Raw genomic sequence first — 18,438 nt, forward strand, 5'->3', positions numbered from 1 at the left:
AGCGTTTTAAAATAGGCTATTTTTCCTCTTTAAATATCTGCAATCAAAACGATGCTAAAAACCCCGAAATGTCAACATTTAAGGAGTTATGAGCGTTTTAAAATAGGTTATTTTTCCTCTTTAAATATCTGCAATCAAAACGATGCTAAAAACCTCGAAATGTCAATATTTAAGGAGTTATGAGCATTTTAAAATGGGCTATAAAGAAACTGCAATCAAAACGATGCTAAAAACCCCGAAATGTCAATATTTAAGGAGTTATGAGCGTTTTAAAATATGCTATAAAGAAACTGCAATCGAAACGATGCTAAGAACCCCGAAATGTCAATATTTAAGGAGTTATGAGCGTTTTAAAATAGGCTATTTTTCCTCTTTAAATATCTGCAATCAAAACGATGTAAAAAAGCCCGAAATGTCAATATTTAAGGAGTTATGAGCGTTTTAAAATATGCTATAAAGAAACAGCAATCGAAACGATGCTAAGAACCCCGAAATGTCAATATTTAAGGAGTTATGAGCGTTTTAAAATAGGCTATTTTTCCTCTTTAAATATCTGCAATCAAAACGATGCTAAAAACCCCGAAATGTCAATATTTAAGGAGTTATGAGCATTTTAAAATGGGCTATAAAGAAACTGCAATCGAAACGATGCTAAGAACCCCGAAATGTCAATATTTAAGGAGTTATGAGCGTTTTAAAATAGGCTATTTTTCCTCTTTAAATATCTGCAATCAAAACGATGCTAAAAACCCCGAAATGTCAATATTTAAGAAGTTATGAGCGTTTTAAAATAGGCTATTTTTCCTCTTTAAATATCTGCAATCAAAACGATGCTAAAAACCCCGAAATGTCAATATTTAAGGAGTTATGAGCATTTTAAAATGGGCTATAAAGAAACTGCAATCAAAACGATGCAAAAAACCCCGAAATGTCAATAATTAAGGAGTTATGAGCGTTTTAAAATATGCTATAAGTAGATAGGGGTTGCTGATTGACGATATTAATAGCCAAAATTTAGCTAAAATTTAGTAATTAGTGTCACTATAGAGTAATTAGGGTCTGAAATGGGGATAATTTATGTGGATTTAGTAGCCGGGGGGAAATGCAGGTGTTCAATACGCATGTCAAAGGCAAGGCGTTGTTATTGTTATCCCTTTTATTTGTATTGATCGTGTCTGTGGCTTATTTTCCACGATGTTTGATTTGAACGTGATTTGTTTACGTGGTGTAAATGGGGATAATTTATGTGGATTCAGTAGCCGGGGTGAAATGGGGATAATTTATGCGGATTTAGTAACCGGGGGCAAATGCAGATGTTCAATACGCATTTCAAAGGCAAGGCGTTGTTATTGTTATCCCTTTTATTTGTATTGATCGTGTCTATGGCTTATTGTGCAAATGGGGGTCATTTATGTGGATTCAGTAGCCGAGGTGAAATGGGGATAATTAATGTGAAATGCAGTGTTCAATGCATTGCCTATGACTTATTTTTCATGATGTTTGATTTGTACGTGATTTGTTTGCGTGGTTTGTTTAAGCATAGAAAATGCAGGTGTGTAATATTTTTAGGGGATGATTGTGTGTAATGTTTAAGACGAACTGTATTAAGATGATCTTTTGACCGGGTGATGCAGGTGGTTATGTGTGTGTGTGATGGTGCCTATGACTTATTAACCACGGGGGCATTCTATTGCAGTTAATATCGTGTAGTGAGTTATTGCACGCATATTTTAGGGGATGTTTGTGTGTGTGTTGTTTGAGACGCACTCAGTGTCGAGATGACATTTTTTTAGGATGGCGCCTAATTTCTTTACATTACAAATGTGTGTTTGAATTATGATTTTTTTTTTTTATTTGGAATTTCCTTACTAACAATTTGTGTATTATATTTGACTTATGAATTAATTATCAATAAATTCGGAAAAAGGTTGACAATTATTCTAAAAATATTGTTTGAGTGATAGAATCTTGATATTCGTCAAGTGTAAGATGAATTTATTGGTGACAACCAAGGGTTTCTATAATGTATGCAGGTGTTAGTATTGAGACATACTTAAGGCTAATTTTTTGTTCTAGGGAATTTTTAAGATGTTGTGTTTGGGTAAAATAATATTCTTATAGAAGACAGTCAAAATTCCCGCGGTGTAAACCATTGTTGTATCAGCATCGATGTTTTGTGAAAAGTCTGTTTCTCATATTCACTTTCTGTTGAGACTTCGACTATAAAGTATCAAAATTTTTTTTTTACGCGTGAAAAAAAAGAAAAACCTTTTTAAAATGGAATCCGGAAAATTTGTATGCAAACTCTGCTCAAAGAAATCAGCTAGCCCTTCAGCTTATAAAAAACATCTAGAAACGCACAAAATGTGCAATATTTGCAAGAAATTTTTATTGCATTCCGCAGCTCTTAAGCTTCATTATGCTGTGGAACATTCTGAGCAAGGAACGAAACCACAGCAAAAAGAAAGAAATTTTTGGGAATATGAGGAACAACAGAATCAGTTTCGCAATGAGATGAGCATTTGGGTGCAGCATCACCTTAATAATAATTCACCAATGTCGAACGAACAAGACATTCCACAGGAATATAATAATCAAGACCACAATCAGTCAGGAAGATCGACGCAAAATCAAAATATCAACCATCACCAACAAAACCATCATCATCATCAACACCAACAACATTTCGAGCATCAACAACAACAACAATGGAATCAACAACAACAATGGAATCAACAACAACAATGGAATCAACCACAGCAACAACAATGGAATCAACCACAACAACAACAATGGAATCAACCACAACAACAAGAAGAACAACATTTAGATAATCAAATGCAAAATGAACCTTGCACAAAAAGAATAAAATATTGCATTTCATGCAATGATAATATTTTATTAGAAACATGGATCATGCATTGTAGATCAGAATTGCATAGAAATAAAAGCGAGAGAATAATTAAAGAAAACCTACAATCAACGAGTTCAGGCTTTGAAAAACGAATTGAGAAGTTCCAATATAAAATAAGCAATAATACTCTCGATTTCAATGAAGTAATTCGCAATTCTGAAAAATCGATTATCGCACTAATAGAAGACAAGTTAAGCACACATTATTTGATTAAATTCAATCTAAATGTTGTTGGCGAATATTTTAAAGAATCAGCAGAAAGTGATGCGTTTAATACCATATTCCACAACACCAAAACCACACAAATCACATTTTCTGATGATGTAGCGGAAATTTTAAAACAGCATTTTGATGAGTTGAAAAATAAGCTGTCGGAGTTCCAAGAACGTGACTCTGGATGGGCTCTATCCCAATTTAAAACACTCGAAATAAGCGTTAACAAATCTTCTCCACTGAAGGGATCGCAATATATACCAACACCAGCGACGCTTGCAAAGAAGAAAGCATGCATCAATATTTCGAATAATGATGTGTATTGTTTCAAATGGTGCATAATTGCCGCATTCGGAAATAGGCTTACGAATGCTGGTAAAACATCATCATATAATATCAGAAATATTGCAGATCCGATAATAATTGTTGAAGATGGATTTAGATTAAATTTTAGTGGTTGACAATTTCCATTAGAATTGAGATCAATAAAAATATTTGAAGAAAATAATCCAAATATAAGTGTTAACGTTTTTGGGTACGAGGAAAATGCTGTTGTTGGACCATATCGCGTCACTAATAAAGAGAAGCCTATACATATCAATTTGCTGTTGTTGGAAAACGAAACCAATTCGCACTACATACTAGTTAAGGATACATCAAGGTGAATAATGAAAATACAATACACATAAATATTTCTAATAACACATAAATATTTTTCTTTTTAGATTACTGTCATCACAACTTTCCTCAGGAGGAAATCATCTGAAAATATGTAATACATGTTTTTATTACACACCAGATTTGAGACTTTTTGAGGGACATAAGGAGAATTGTAGTGGTGTTATTACACATTTCCCCAAAGATGGTAAGAATAGATTAGCATTTGCAAACTACAAGAAGCAAATGGATGTTCCCTTTGTAGTGTACGCTGATTTTGAGTGTGTTTTAAAAGATACTGGGGGAGTGAGTAATACCATAAATAAGCATATTCCATGCGCTTTTGGTTTTAATGTAAAGTGTAGTTTTGATAGTAGTTTAGATAAATATTATTCTTATACCGGTGAAAATGCCGCTCAAATATTTATAGAAACGTTAGAAAGAGCAGGTAGGAATATTTATAATAATTATTTGAATGTAAACCGCCCAATGACACCATTGACATTAAATGAAAAAGAATCATTTTCTTCCGCGGTGTATTGCCATATATGTGATGACGAGTTAGGTACAGATAGAGTTCGTGATCATTGTCATATAACTGGACGGTATAGGGGAGCAGCTCACAATGAGTGTAATATAAATTACACAATTTCAAAATTCATCCCTATTTACTTCCACAATTTCTCTGCTTATGACTGTCATTTGTTTGTAACAAATTTGCTGAGTACAATTGAAGGGAAAACAAATATTATACCTCACAATAAAGAATTGTATACATCTTTATCACAAACAATAAAAATGAGTGATGGTAGATATGATACGCTTGAATATAGATTTTTAGATTCTTTCCGCTTTATGGCAGCCAGTTTAGACGCATTAGCTAGTTTCTGTGATGATTCAGACTTGACATCTATAAGGAAACATTTTTCGAACGATGATGAGTTTAAATTGATGAGGAAAAAGGGTATATTCTGTTATGAATACATCGACTCATTTGAAAAATTAGAGGAAACTGCTCTACCTCCTATTGAAGCATTTCATAGTAAATTAAATGATAAAAGTTGTAGCTTAGAAGAGTATGAACATGCAAAACAAGTTTGGAAAACATTTAAATGCAAGACAATACGTGATTACATGGAATTATATTTAAAAACAGACGTGCTTCTTCTAAACGATGTTTTTGAAAATTTTAGGAAATCATGTAAACGAATTCACAAACTAGATGCATGTCAATATTACACAGCTCCTGGTTTATCTTTTGATGCTATGCTTCGTCATACGAAAATAGACTTGGATTTGTTAACAGATTCAGACATGTTTAATTTATTTAAAAATGGTATAAGAGGTGGCCTTACACAATGCTCTAAAAGACATACCAAAGCAAATAACAAATATATGGAAGATTTCGACAGTAGTAATCCATCTAGCTATTTATTGTATATAGATGCTAATAATTTGTATGGTTGGGCTATGCAACAATACCTGCCAACAGGAGATTTTGCGTGGGTTGATCTCGACAAGACGCCTTTTGATGCTCAGACAATAAACAATTTTAAAGTAAATCAACAAACTGGATATGTGCTAGTAGTTGACTTAGATTATCCAGAGAATCTTCACGATAATCATAATGATTTACCCTTTTGTCCAGAAAATAAGAAGATTGGAGGTTCAAAGTATCCAAAACTTATAGCAGATTTTGCTTCAAAAACCAATTATCCAATACACTACATGAATCTAAAACAATGTTTAGAAAATGGTTTAGTCTTAAAAAAAGTTCATCGTGCTTTATCATTTACACAATCTCCATGGCTAGCCTCGTATATTAATAAAAATAATAAAGAAAGGCAAGAAGCAACTAACGATTTTCTTAGAAACTTTTTTAAGCTTCTAAATAATGCAGTTTTTGGTAAAACTATGGAGAATGTTGATAAACGAAGAGATATAAAGCTAGTAACGACTTGGCTTGATAAAGCACCAAATGTATTGGGTGCTAGATCTTTAATGTCTAGACCGAATTTCAGCAGTGCAACTGAATTTTGTACAGATTTTTGGGCTATTGAAATGAATCGGCTACAAGTAACATACAATAAGCCTACATATCTTGGTTTCTGTATATTAGAATTAGCCAAGTGGAAGATGTATGATTTCCACTATGAATACATGAAGAAGAAATTCGATGAGCGCGTAATTTTAAATTATATGGATACTGACTCTTTTATATATACAATATTTTCTGAAGATGTCTATGAAGAAATAAGACCCGACATTGATAGGTTCTTTGACACATCATCATACCCAGAAGATAATAAATATAATATACCCCGCCGTAATAAAAAGGTTATCGGTATGATGAAGGACGAAAACAGTGGGAAAATTATGACAGAATTTGTTGGACTAGGGCCTAAAATGTATTCATATACGGTAGATGATGGTCAAGAAGTAAAAAAAGCGAAAGGTGTCAAAAAATGTGTCATTGGGCGGTACACCATAAATAACTATAGAAACACCTTATACAATGAAACTAGTACTAGTGATTACATGATAAATTTTAAATCCAAATTACACCAAGTGTATACAACCAAGTTGTATAAAGTAGTTTTAAATTATAAAGATAGTAAAAGGAAAGTAAGATTAGATAAAGTAAACACCTATGCTTGGGGCCATTATGGTATTGAGGATGAGGATGATCTCAGTAATATACTGCAGAATTATGAATCGGAAATGGATATTGACACCAATTTAATTTAATATATTGTATTATTAAATAAACCAACAATTTGTTATTTATTTGTAAGCTATTTATTCCACATTTCCTTTTTCAAATAAAAAAAAAAAAAATAATAATAATAATAATAAATAAAACATTTATAAAGTAATTTTTAATGCTTTTTTATTTTATTGAAAGTTTATGACAGAGGTAAGTACAAAAAAAAAAAAGTATTAATAAAGAAAATAAATTAAATGAGAAAATCTTTAGATTATCTTTCGAACAATTCCAGTGAGTGGTGTATATTCAATTAATCGATCATGGAGTATTAAACAGTATGCTGATGTTTTCGATGGTATTGGTGTATTAGTTTCAAATTCCAGCTTAACATCTATAGGTCCGCTTTTAATGACTTCGTTTTGATAGCTAACATCAATTACTGCAATTGGCATGTTTTTAAACTTTTCCCATGATAGAATTGGTTCGGGTTCTTTTAAAAAGTAATTTTGTTGAAACTTTGCGTACATATCATATAGTACTGCATATCTGTTGTCCTCAAATTTTAAGTTCAAATCATCATACGGATATGTTTCGGAATTTAAATGAACCTTAACATTTACTAAATTAGAGTGAATGAATTTTCCATCATTTTCTAGAGCTAATATTACAAAGCGTGGTCTTTCACTATTTGTTGATAATTTAACATTCCAATGACATTTTGTTGAACCTGGAAATGTTGGATTAAAGTGACAGTCCCAGCTTCGAAACGCAATAGGGAGCGACTTTCCATTGTTAATTGTTTTCATAATTTGTAATTTAGATGCATCCGATAAATGTATATGAGGTATTCTCCATGTTATATTTGTGATTGTCAAATTTAATTTTTCTTTCGAGTCGGTAGAATAGCATGCATATTGATCAGTTGAACTCCGCAACATAATAAGATCATGTTTACTATGTAAAATGACTCTGTTGTAATCTTCCGCAAACCCCAACAGCCTTTTGAGTGGGACGCAAAAGTTGAATACACCCATGCTTAGATCTTCACCATTATTCCATCCTGCATTTCTCATTATGTTGCGTTCAGCACTCGATAGAGAAACAAAATTTTTTATTGTGCTCGATGCACCTAAATGGCGTGTGCGATCGACTTCAATACCATTTATTTCATATCGGATTTCATCAAAGAAATAGGCTACGCAGTTATTACGCAAACGAGCATTAGACGATAATTCTCCTCCTGGTAATGTTACCGAGCCTTCAACATATATATAACTTTCACTTGGTAATAGATATAAATCTTGATTTTGAATTGTAATTCTTATTTCATCATTGTTTTTGAAAGAACGGATGTATGGAACATAGCTATGATAATCTTTTTTAATAATAGTGTCATCTGAGAACGGTCTGTCTTCAATATTAAGTATTTCAGTCATTTTCCTTGAGACGTAGTTTAATAGATTTTAAAAACTGTTTGCTTTTATCCGTGAGTGGTAATGTTTTAGGGTTGATTGTTTTTATTGGAATGTTTAAATATTTGTGTTTATTCATATATTATTATAGATAATCATTTGATATTGGTCTCAAGTGTAATCGAAGGGTAATTTCTTCTCCTCTGAAATTTATTAGTCGTTGATTTTGATCAACGATCCACACTTTAAGCGAACTTATTTCTTTCGCATTCACAGGAAGATAAATTAAATTGCTTGGTATTTCATCCATTTTATATCCAGGGGAAACATTTATACCAAATTCGTGTAGAGTATGCACAGGCGCATTATTCATGTATGCTCCAGTTGTTATATTGCATTGAACTTGTATTGCGCTCACTCTTAAAATATTTACGGGGTAATGTGAAAAATGCTTTACACCAGGTCGTAAAACCCCACCATTAAAACCAAAAGCGTACAGATAGAACGTTCATTATTAAAATCAATAATATCATGGGATGAAAATATTTCAAGTTGTAATGTGTTGTTATTAGCTATAATATCTATAGTTTTTGTGTTGTCTTCGTTTTCGTATTCACTTTTAATGTAGTCGACAATATCCTCAAGTTCATAGGAACCAATAGGAACTTCTATTGTTTTATTTCCAATATGAAACAAATTGTTATCGAAATCGATATTTGGTATAGAATTGTATGAGTGGAAGTCAACTAATGAACACTCATAATCCTCATGTAATTGAATTGGTGGGAAATAATTAGCAGTTAAAGTTGAAGACTTTCCGGTTAGCGCAAGTGTAATTGACATATTGAAGGCTTATATAGAAATGAAAAGACATATGTTTGGTATTTATAAATTAAAAAATTTTATTATTCAAATCTTATGTATTGATGTAAATAGATATTACAATTGTTAGCGGGAGAATCAAATTCTAGAACTTGTTTGTTCGTTTGTCAGTTTAATTCTAATTTTATTGAACAAAATGTATTACTTAAGTGCTAGTACACAACAGAAATCTTAGGGGGGTTTAATCTTATGCATCTACTTAAGGCTACAAACACTTGACATTTCTAATTCTATGCATAGGCCTAATGCAACACACAATTGCTGTGATCTATATTTACTCCCCAGCTGAGCGCATGTTTATGGGAGAATATTCTTTATTATCAATGCGTCTCCAGCAGCATGAAGTGTTATCATCCCTTATGCTCTTATCTTTCATGCACACACATTTACAAGTACTCTAGAATGTTGGGTTAAAAATACATAAACATTTTATAGCCTAAATCACTTAACGATCTAATTTATTGCAGCAGTCTTTCATGTTCATAGTTTTATGAACATTTTCCCGGGCGGCAAATAATTTATTTAGACATCCTGGCCTCGGGGAAATTGAATTTCGGTTATGCGTTTTAATTTTTTCTGTCTTCTTATAAATAAAATAATTAGAATTATTATTACTATAATTACTAAAATAAAAGCTACGTGTGATGAGATGTGATGGAACTTCAAGCCTCGCAATTCCACATTTTCTTTCTTTAACTTGTCCACGAATTTCTTTAGCTCGTCAATTTCTTGATGATGATTGATAAGTATATTTCCAAGGGGTTTGATTGATTCTTTTTCGTCCGGACTTACATCCTTCAAAAGAAACGAATGGAATTCTGTGCTTATCTCGTTATGAACTCTATGCACAGCTACCAACGTTACTTTACCGATCCTCGCTGTACAGTCTGCATCCAGCGTGAGAATTCCTTGCTTTGGAAGTTCCATAATCGTCTGTTGTTTGTGAGAGCATTGCAAATGAGCTGTTGCACTTGAAAAGGTTTTAAAAAGCCAATTGCCATTTCGTTTCAATGGCATCCAATAAGGCATTCGTTCCACTTCGTCATAGGCGCAGTTTAGTTTTATGTGCGGTCTCAGAGGAGATAATTCACAATTATTTGTAGTTGCATCTCTCCATGGAAAATTCTCTTCGCACATTATCTCCTTACCCAACGTCTCTTTGCACTCATTCAGCATAGGCTGTGTTAAGAAATGAAAAGAATCCAGCTCAAAATTATATACAATGTACGGGGAATTCACCCGGGCTATCAATATCGTATTTCCTTCTTCAAATGGTATCGGAATTACTTTGTAAAACTGGGATGACTGCCGATTGAACAGCGGTATTTTTATATTAATTACCAGTTGGGACCCCACAAACGATCCGTGGCACGTCATCAAATGTAAGATCTCTTTTAATTCCATTCCCGTACGCTTTCCTGGCAGTACATATTTTTCAGGCAGAGCATCTCGTATTTTTACTATCTCTGCTTGTAATTGTTTGGGTGTTATCAGGACGGGATGAAACTTACCGCTGTTTACATCAATTAATGCATCAACAACTTCTTTTTGGACTTCGTCACATTCTTCCAAAAGCTCATGAATTTGTTTTGCTATTATAAAGAATCGTATGGATTCTCTATACACGAAGTAATTCTCATTCATTGTAGCACTTATGTTCTCAATTTTGCCTTTGATATCCGAAAAGTGCGAATTCACTTCCTCTGTGGTTTTCCTTAAAAGATTTACTGTAGCGTCGACTACAGATGTCTGTTGTTTTGCTAACTTCTTCAAATCCTTTTGGTTGGCTAATAGATTTTTCATATTGCTCTCCATAGCTACTCGATCGTCATCGTCCATTACCCCAAATGCCCAGTGTTGAAACGAACCTACAAATTTCAACGGAGCTCCTCTTTTTTGACGATTGTCTTCTCTGAGGAATAATCGATTGTTGGTCTTTATCTTATTAATCTTGAGTTCCATATTGTTAATCGTGGACCAACACTGCTCCTCAAAAGTTTGAAGTCGTGGGCATAAGCTTTTTGATGTTTTCAGCAATTCGGAAGCCAGGTCTAATGTTTCTAAATATGGTTTCAGCTCAAAGTACACAACCATATTCCATGATGAGGAAACCATGTGAATTTGAGACATGGGATCCAAATATACCGCAGCCGAACTATTCAGTTCATGTACAGATGATGCCTTGGTAGATATTAGTAAAAATAAGTTCAGCATCATTGCCCACGTTATTGGTTGTTTCCTTATTTTTCGCTCACATCTTGTCATATTAGTATGTGTAATTTCCGCCTGTTTTTCCTGTCTGGGCAATTCTTCAGATTCCTCGTCCATATGCTCCAATGGACATAATTTGTTAATTGGCCTCTTTATCACGCCGCCTTGTGTTTTAACTGTCACAATCCTTACAACTCCGTCCTTCCCTGGATGGACTTCTACCACCTTGGCCAGTGGCCATCGCGCCGCGTGCGTTTCTTCGTTTTTCAATATCACCACATTGCCTATTTCCACATTATTATTTTGTTTCTTCCATTTCATTCGGTTTTGTAATGTGGTTAGATACTCCTCTTTCCATCTGCTCCAAAAATGACTTTTAATTCGTTGTAGCAGTTTCCATCTATTAAGACATCCTAAGTTACCTTCATCGATAGTCGCCGGTGATTCTAACATCGGACGGCCAATTAAGAAATGTCCAGGTGTTAAAGTGTCAATTATTCTGTACCGCTTCCAAGTTCATGTAGCGGCCTCGAATTTAATACTGCTTCAATCTGAGATAGCACCGTACTCAACTCCTCGTAAGTCAATTTCGTATCACCAATTATTCTTTTTAGGTGATATTTCATGGACTTCACTGCTGCTTCCCAAATTCCTCCAACGTGAGGAGCTGCCGGCGGAATGAAATGCCAACTTATTTTTTCATTTTCCAAAATGGGAGCTAACTTCGTGTTGTTTTTAACGGCATCCAAAAAGTCTCTGTCAAGCTGCCTTGCTGCCCCTACGAAGTTCGTTCCGTTGTCTGAATATAAGTCGGTTGATTTTCCTCTTCTCGCGAAAAATCGCCTTAGCGCCGCCAGAAATGCTTCCGTTGTAAGTTCGCTGACAGCTTCCAAATGAACCGCCTTAGTTACCATGCATACGAACACCGCTACGTAACCCTTCATAGCCTTCACTCCTCTTGTTTTGGAGCACCGTATTTGTAGCGGACCCGCATAATCAATGCCACAGTGTTGAAAGGGTTGATTTATACTGACACGGTAAGCTGGTAAATTTCCCATCAATTGATTTCGCACTTCACCTCTAAAGCGCGTACATCTTGGACAACACCTAATGCAAAGTTTTATCCTATTTTTAGCTCCAATAATCCAATATTTTCGTCTTAGTATATTTTCCATAAGTCGATTTCCTCCATGCATCGTTTGAATATGACAATTTCGAATGATATTTCCCGCTAATCTTGACTTTTGAATAATTATTGGATGCTTTTGGTTATAGTTCAGCTCTGACAAAGCAAGTCTTCCACCAACCCGCATTATGCCATTTCGATCCAACTGTGGATGTAGTGAAGCTATTTTACTTTGATGATCCACCGTTCCCAATGTCTTCAATTTCCTTAGTTCCACTGGCCATTCTCTTTCTTGATGTAGTTTTATTATCTCCATCTCTGCTTCTTCCAACTCTTTTGCCGTCAAATGCTCATTTACTGCTCGCTTCTTTTTAGCCCTTTTATAAAACGCAGTAGATAAGCCATTACACGTATCTGTTTCTTAAATGACGAATACTTCATCATACTTTCATATAAGTGGTTTTCAGTCGAAAACTTTACTGTTGTTGCTACTGTTTGATTTATGTTGCTTTTTGGCCAATCTTGTTCATCTTTTTTCAGCCATTCGGGCCTTCCCACCACAATGTATTGTTTGTCAAAGTCTCCGGTGGGACACCCCTTGAACCCATATCTGCTGGATTCTCCTTTGACTTGACGTAGCCCCATTTCGCTTCGGGTATTCTCTCCAAAATATCCATCACCCTTGTTTTTATGAACTTATCCTTGTTTTTGGAGTTGTGAATCCATGCCAAGGAAATCATGGAATCACTCCAAGCAAAAGTTGGTGTTGCTGACTTCAATACTCCTTTGATCTTCTGTAGTAGTTTAGCCAATAGATGTGTTGCACAAAGTTCCAGCTTTGGAAGCGTCTTCCTATTTTTTACTGGATTTACCTTACTTTTTGCAGCTACTATGGTCACCTGCGAATTTACCTTAAGGTATACGACTGCTGCATAAGCCTTCTCGGAAGCATCTGCAAACCCATGTAACTGTGCAGTTTTGTCTTCCAATATTCCAAACCATCTTGGAATCCTTAAATTTTCTAAAGCAGGCAGACTGTATGTAAACTGCCGCCAATCTCCACTCAATTTCTCCTCCAATGGCACATCCCATTCTATTTGTTGTATCCATAACTGCTGTATAAATAGTTTTGCTGTTACCGTGACTGGCGTCAGCCAACCTAATGGATCGAATATTTGTGCCAGTCTTGACAATGCTATTCGTTTTGTCAACTTGTCTTCTTTTTTAATTTGCATACTAAATGTAAAGCAATCGATCTGTGGATTCCATTGTAATCCCAATGTTTTCAAGCATTCATCTTCTTCTATTCTCAGCACTTCATTTTCTTCATTCAATTTCACCGCACTCAATACTTCAGGAGAGTTTGATATCCATTTTCTTAAATGAAACCCATAATCCTCCAGTTGCAGCGTTATCTTCTTCTGCACCTCCCTGCATTCTTGTTTTGTATTCGCTCCTGTTAAAAGGTCGTCCATGTAGAAATCTTCTTTGATCCTCTGAGCGATTTCTTGATTCTGGCACCTATTTCCAATTTCTATGAGCGATCTTACAGCCAGAAATGGTGCTGATGCAGTGCCATATGTTACCGTAGTAAGTTTATATTGTTGGATAGGCTCCGACGGATTACTCCTCCACAACACATGTTGGTATTCCTGGTCTTCTTTTTCAACTTTAATCTGACGAAACATTTTCTCCACATCAGCTGAGATGACAAACTTCCACGATCTCCACTTTGTTACAATGTCAAATATATCTTTTTGAAGCCTTGGTCCCACGTGAAGTATGTCATTCAGCGACTTCCCATTTGAAGTTGTCGATGAAGCATCAAATACCACTCTAACTTTTGTGGTTAGACTTGTTTCACGTACCACTGCTTGGTGCGGCATATAATACAAAGCCTTCTTACTTGGATCCACCTTTACCATTTGGCCCATGGATATGAGCTCGTTCATTGTTTTCTCGTACTCTGACTTTAATTCCGCATTATTTTCTAATCTTTTTTCCAAGTTTATAAACCTCGCCATGGCTCTTTTATATGAATCTCCCAAATCTTTTTCTTCAATTAACGGCAAACGCACGACAAATCTTCCTGAATTGTCTCGGCGTGTTGTGTCTTCATATAACTTAAGGCAGTATTCGTCTTCTTCGGTCGTTTTTTCATCTTCTATTTCCTCTATTTCCCAGAACCTCTCAATTGTTGTTGTTGCTGCCGATTTCTTTATGTTCAATCCAGGATTTACTACTACTGTTCCAGATAAAATCCAACCCAACTTCGTATTTTGTCCCACAATTTGCTCATCGTGGCGAACTCCTTCTTCCAATATTTGTGAGTAAAGATCGGCTCCAATGACTAAATCGATTCTTTCCGGGCTGTTGAAATTTGGATCTGCCAAATTTACATTTCTCCATTTATCCACGTCATATTGAAACCTTCTGTCGGGATGTGCTGATGCAAGTGCTGGAAGGACTAGTGCTTCTGCCTTAATCATTATGTTGCTCAAAAATCTGGGTCGTAGTTCCAGTGCAACTTTAGATTTCGCCACGCCAACTAGGGTCTCTCCTAGACCTTGTAACCTCACTTCTGTCTTCTTCTTTGGTAGCTGCAACAGTTGAGCCGCGTCCTCTGATATGGATGTAATTTGTGATCCTTGGTCTATCAGCGCTTTGACTGTTACAAATTCTCCATGCAGTGATTTTATACGAACTTGGGCTGTTGCTAGCAGAACATTTGTTGTTGTATTGGTGGTCATTGCTTTCGTATGTCCTCTTCGCTCTAAATGCATCACTGTGATGTGATTCATTCCACACTTCTGGCATTTAATTTCATTGTAACATTTTTTATCCTTGTTGTGGCTTAAGCATCTGAGGCAGACCTGTGCTGATCTTGCCCAATTGTATCTTTCATTCGAAGATAACGCCGAAAATTTTCTGCACCATGCGATATCATGTCCGCTCATTTTACAGAACTTACATTGTTTTAATTCCGCTACCACTGCTGATTTTTCTTGGAGTTTGTACAGTCCTATGTTATTGTGTTTTCTGCCTACTGAAGCTTCCAAGGCTTGAAACTGCTGCTCCAGGAAGTCCATCACATCCTCAAGTTTTTGGATGTCCTTGGATTTCTTTACATTCTGCTCATAAAGAATAAGCCCATCCTTATCCAGTTTCCGTATAATTATTCGGGCTAAAATGGGATCCGCTTGCTCTAGGGGAATATCCATTGCTTTCAACGCCTGAATACTTTCATTTACATTGTCCAGCAAATTTCTTATGCTTATTGCTGACAGGCTGTTGATGTTTTGATGGTCCAGTATTCTATCTACCAATTTAGTGAATAAAATTCTCCTGTTGCCATATCTTTTTTCCAGTAATTCCCATGCTGCTTCATAATTTGCCTCGGTCACTTGAAGATGTTGCACCAAGCGAAATGCCTCTCCTTTTAGATTTGTCTTGAGGTAGTACAGTTTTTGAACTTTTGATAATTTGGAGTTTTCATCAATCATCTTTTTAAATAAATCGTGAAATGAACTCCACTCTTCCACATGACCACTAAAGGATGGTATTTGAACTCTTTTTAGTTCTACTTCCAGCGACTCCTCTTTAAGACCATCTATCCTTCTTATCATATCCTGCATTTTGCTCTCAAACTTTTCTTCAATTTCTTCAAATTCGAGATCTACCTCTTCCATTCCATGCACCGTTGAGAGCTCGAGATGCAATTTCCTAATTTCATCCATATGCTTCTCCCACGATGACTTCATGTACTCCAAAGCATATTTTGATAGTCCAGCTAAATCGCATTCAACGGCATCGGCGAGTTTGTTTACTTTTTTCCTGAATTGGTAGATGATTGCGCTTACTTTTATATTCGCCTGATTGCCCATTGGTGATGATTCTATATGGGTTTGTCTTTCTTCCTCATTTTCTCTTTTATTCTTCTCGAACATCAACATAAATTGTTGCATTTGTTGTTGCATTTCCTCTTGGAAGGCCTTTAACTGTTGATCGAGCATTAGCCCATGCACTTCGGGCTCTGCTTCTTTTATTACCCTTTGCGGTTCTCGCTCGACCTCTTCTTCCAAACTCGCTAGGAGTTCCTTTGCTTTTCCATAGTTCAAGTTGATGAGATCCCAAACATTTTCTTTGAAATAGGGATCAGTGTTTTCGCCATGCACTCTCAGCATTTCGTGGTTCGTAGTGGCTTCCTTCATTTTGCTTTCCAGGGATCGTAGTGTGTCACCCATGGCTGCTTTCCGAACCATGCCTGCTTGCAGTTTTTCCTTAATCCCAATTACTTCTTTAAGGAGTAGGCTTTGGAGCTTATACAAGTTATGTCTCGACGCCATTTTTCCTTGTTTTGTGAAGCAAGTAAAATTTGTAGTTTTAGCTTCTTTTCTTTAATGCCCCTGTGGCTTTTTTCAAAATTATTCTGTTTTATTTTTTTGCTTTTGTTGCCCCTATGGCTTTTTTTGATTTTTTCTTTGCCCCTATGGCTTTTTTTGTTTTTTCTTTGCCCCTATGGCTTTTTTTTTTTGTTTTTTATTTGCCCCTATGGCTTTTTTTTGTTTTGCCCCTATGGCTTTTTTTTTTTGTTTTTTATTTGCCCCTATGGCTTTTTTTGTTTTGCCCCTATGGCTTTTTTTTTTTGTTTTTTATTTGCCCCTATGGCTTTTTTTGTTTTGCCCCTATGGCTTTTTTTTCTGTTTTGTTTTTTTTTTTTTTACAAAAATATAATTCTCTTTTTTTTTTTTGAAATATATTTTTGTGGCCGCTGGTTTTTTTTTTTTGTCGAAGGACCAATGTTAGCGGGAGAATCAAATTCTAGAACTTGTTTGTTCGTTTGTCAGTTTAATTCTAATTTTATTGAACAAAATGTATTACTTAAGTGCTAGTACACAACAGAAATCTTAGGGGGGTTTAATCTTATGCATCTACTTAAGGCTACAAACACTTGACATTTCTAATTCTATGCATAGGCCTAATGCAACACACAATTGCTGTGATCTATATTTACTCCCCAGCTGAGCGCATGTTTATGGGAGAATATTCTTTATTATCAATGCGTCTCCAGCAGCATGAAGTGTTATCATCCCTTATGCTCTTATCTTTCATGCACACACATTTACAAGTACTCTAGAATGTTGGGTTAAAAATACATAAACATTTTATAGCCTAAATCACTTAACGATCTAATTTATTGCAGCAGTCTTTCATGTTCATAGTTTTATGAACAACAATATTTTCTTATAATAAGTCGTTTTTATTTATCCAAGAATTATGATTATTAGAGAACCCCAACCATTTCACATATGCTTTATCTCCCTTGGTCTTTAAAACTTTCTCCACAAGATAAGTATTAGGATATCGTGTACGTTTCAATTCTTCTTTGTAAAAACCACCTTTGATGGGATTACCTGCATAGTCTTCCAATAAATATGTGACTGGATTTGTCACTTGAATTGATTTTATTCGGAATATTTCTGTAGTATAATTCGGTGTATACCCTTTTTCAAAAACATTCTTATATTTACTTATTCGAACATAATCTCCTACACGATATTTAGATGGGGGGAATATTTTAATATGATTATAGACAGTATTAAGCAACATTGTTTCATTTCTCTTATTAACTTCTATGGGTGCCATGTGGATAGTGCGATGTATTCGTCTATTATATTGATCAACCAGTTTTTTATGAAGGTCAATCCATTGATATGTTCCATTATAGGAGAACTCTCGAAACATTATAGATTTTAAGGTACGGTTAAACCTCTCAACGACAGATGCTTTCATAACACTATATGTTGAATAATGATTAATTGAATATATTTTCATAAGTTTAGTAAAGTCTTTATTAAAAAATTCTTTGCCATCATCAGTTTGTAAATTTTTGGGTATTCTGCCACCATTCAAAATTTTTGTGAATGCTTTGCACACATCGTAAGCACCTTTTGTTTTAACTGCTTCCGTCCAGGCATATTTAGAGAAAGTATCAATAACTGTGAGCAAGTACTTCATTCCTTTATTAATTGTAGAATAATTTCCCATTTCCACTAAATCCGCTTGCCATAAATCGTCAATGCCTTTTGTTATAACTCTTCGGCGAGGAAATCGCTTTCTCGCTTGAGAATGAAGCTCATTTACAATTGCTCGTCTTTCCATTTATCAGTTTTTGAGAACTTGGTCAAGAATAATGTTTTGAGGTAATGACATTAGTGAACCAACGCCGTATTTGTTTCTAGAACCCCTGAGTTCTTTTCTTAATAGATCTATTTCTTTTCGCAAATTTCTTATTTCGGATGATACATCTCTTTTT

At 35.0% G+C, this 18,438-nt stretch overlaps 3 protein-coding genes across 3 annotated transcripts; 1 reads left to right on the forward strand and 2 right to left on the reverse strand.

Annotated features, from left to right (window-relative positions):
* Nucleotides 1–989: 989 nt before the first annotated feature.
* On the forward strand, nt 990–4,199 carry LOC131803614 (serine/threonine-protein kinase pakD-like). The gene is made up of 2 exons (XM_059125009.1): nt 990–3,788; nt 3,853–4,199. Exon 1 carries the CDS (start codon nt 2,278–2,280, stop codon nt 3,586–3,588), a length of 1,311 nt encoding a protein of 436 aa, XP_058980992.1. The 5' UTR covers nt 990–2,277; the 3' UTR covers nt 3,589–3,788; nt 3,853–4,199.
* A 4,678-nt stretch (nt 4,200–8,877) lies between these two features.
* Nucleotides 8,878–11,485, reverse strand: LOC131803606 (uncharacterized). Its single transcript, XM_059124997.1, has 2 exons — nt 9,650–11,485; nt 8,878–9,580 (listed from the first exon to the last, which is right to left on the reverse strand). The coding sequence occupies exons 1-2, from the start codon at nt 11,447–11,449 to the stop codon at nt 9,308–9,310; spliced, it is 2,073 nt and encodes a 690-aa protein (XP_058980980.1). The 5' UTR covers nt 11,450–11,485; the 3' UTR covers nt 8,878–9,307.
* Nucleotides 11,486–12,497: 1,012 nt separating this feature from the next.
* On the reverse strand, nt 12,498–16,721 carry LOC131803607 (uncharacterized). Its single transcript, XM_059124998.1, has one exon. It carries the CDS (start codon nt 16,466–16,468, stop codon nt 12,659–12,661), a length of 3,810 nt encoding a protein of 1,269 aa, XP_058980981.1. The 5' UTR covers nt 16,469–16,721; the 3' UTR covers nt 12,498–12,658.
* Between the last annotated feature and the right edge of the window lie 1,717 nt (nt 16,722–18,438).

This window comes from Musca domestica, unplaced genomic scaffold, assembly GCF_030504385.1.
Source record: "Musca domestica strain aabys unplaced genomic scaffold, Musca_domestica.polishedcontigs.V.1.1 31, whole genome shotgun sequence".
In the NCBI taxonomy this organism is placed as follows: Eukaryota; Metazoa; Arthropoda; class Insecta; order Diptera; family Muscidae; genus Musca; species Musca domestica.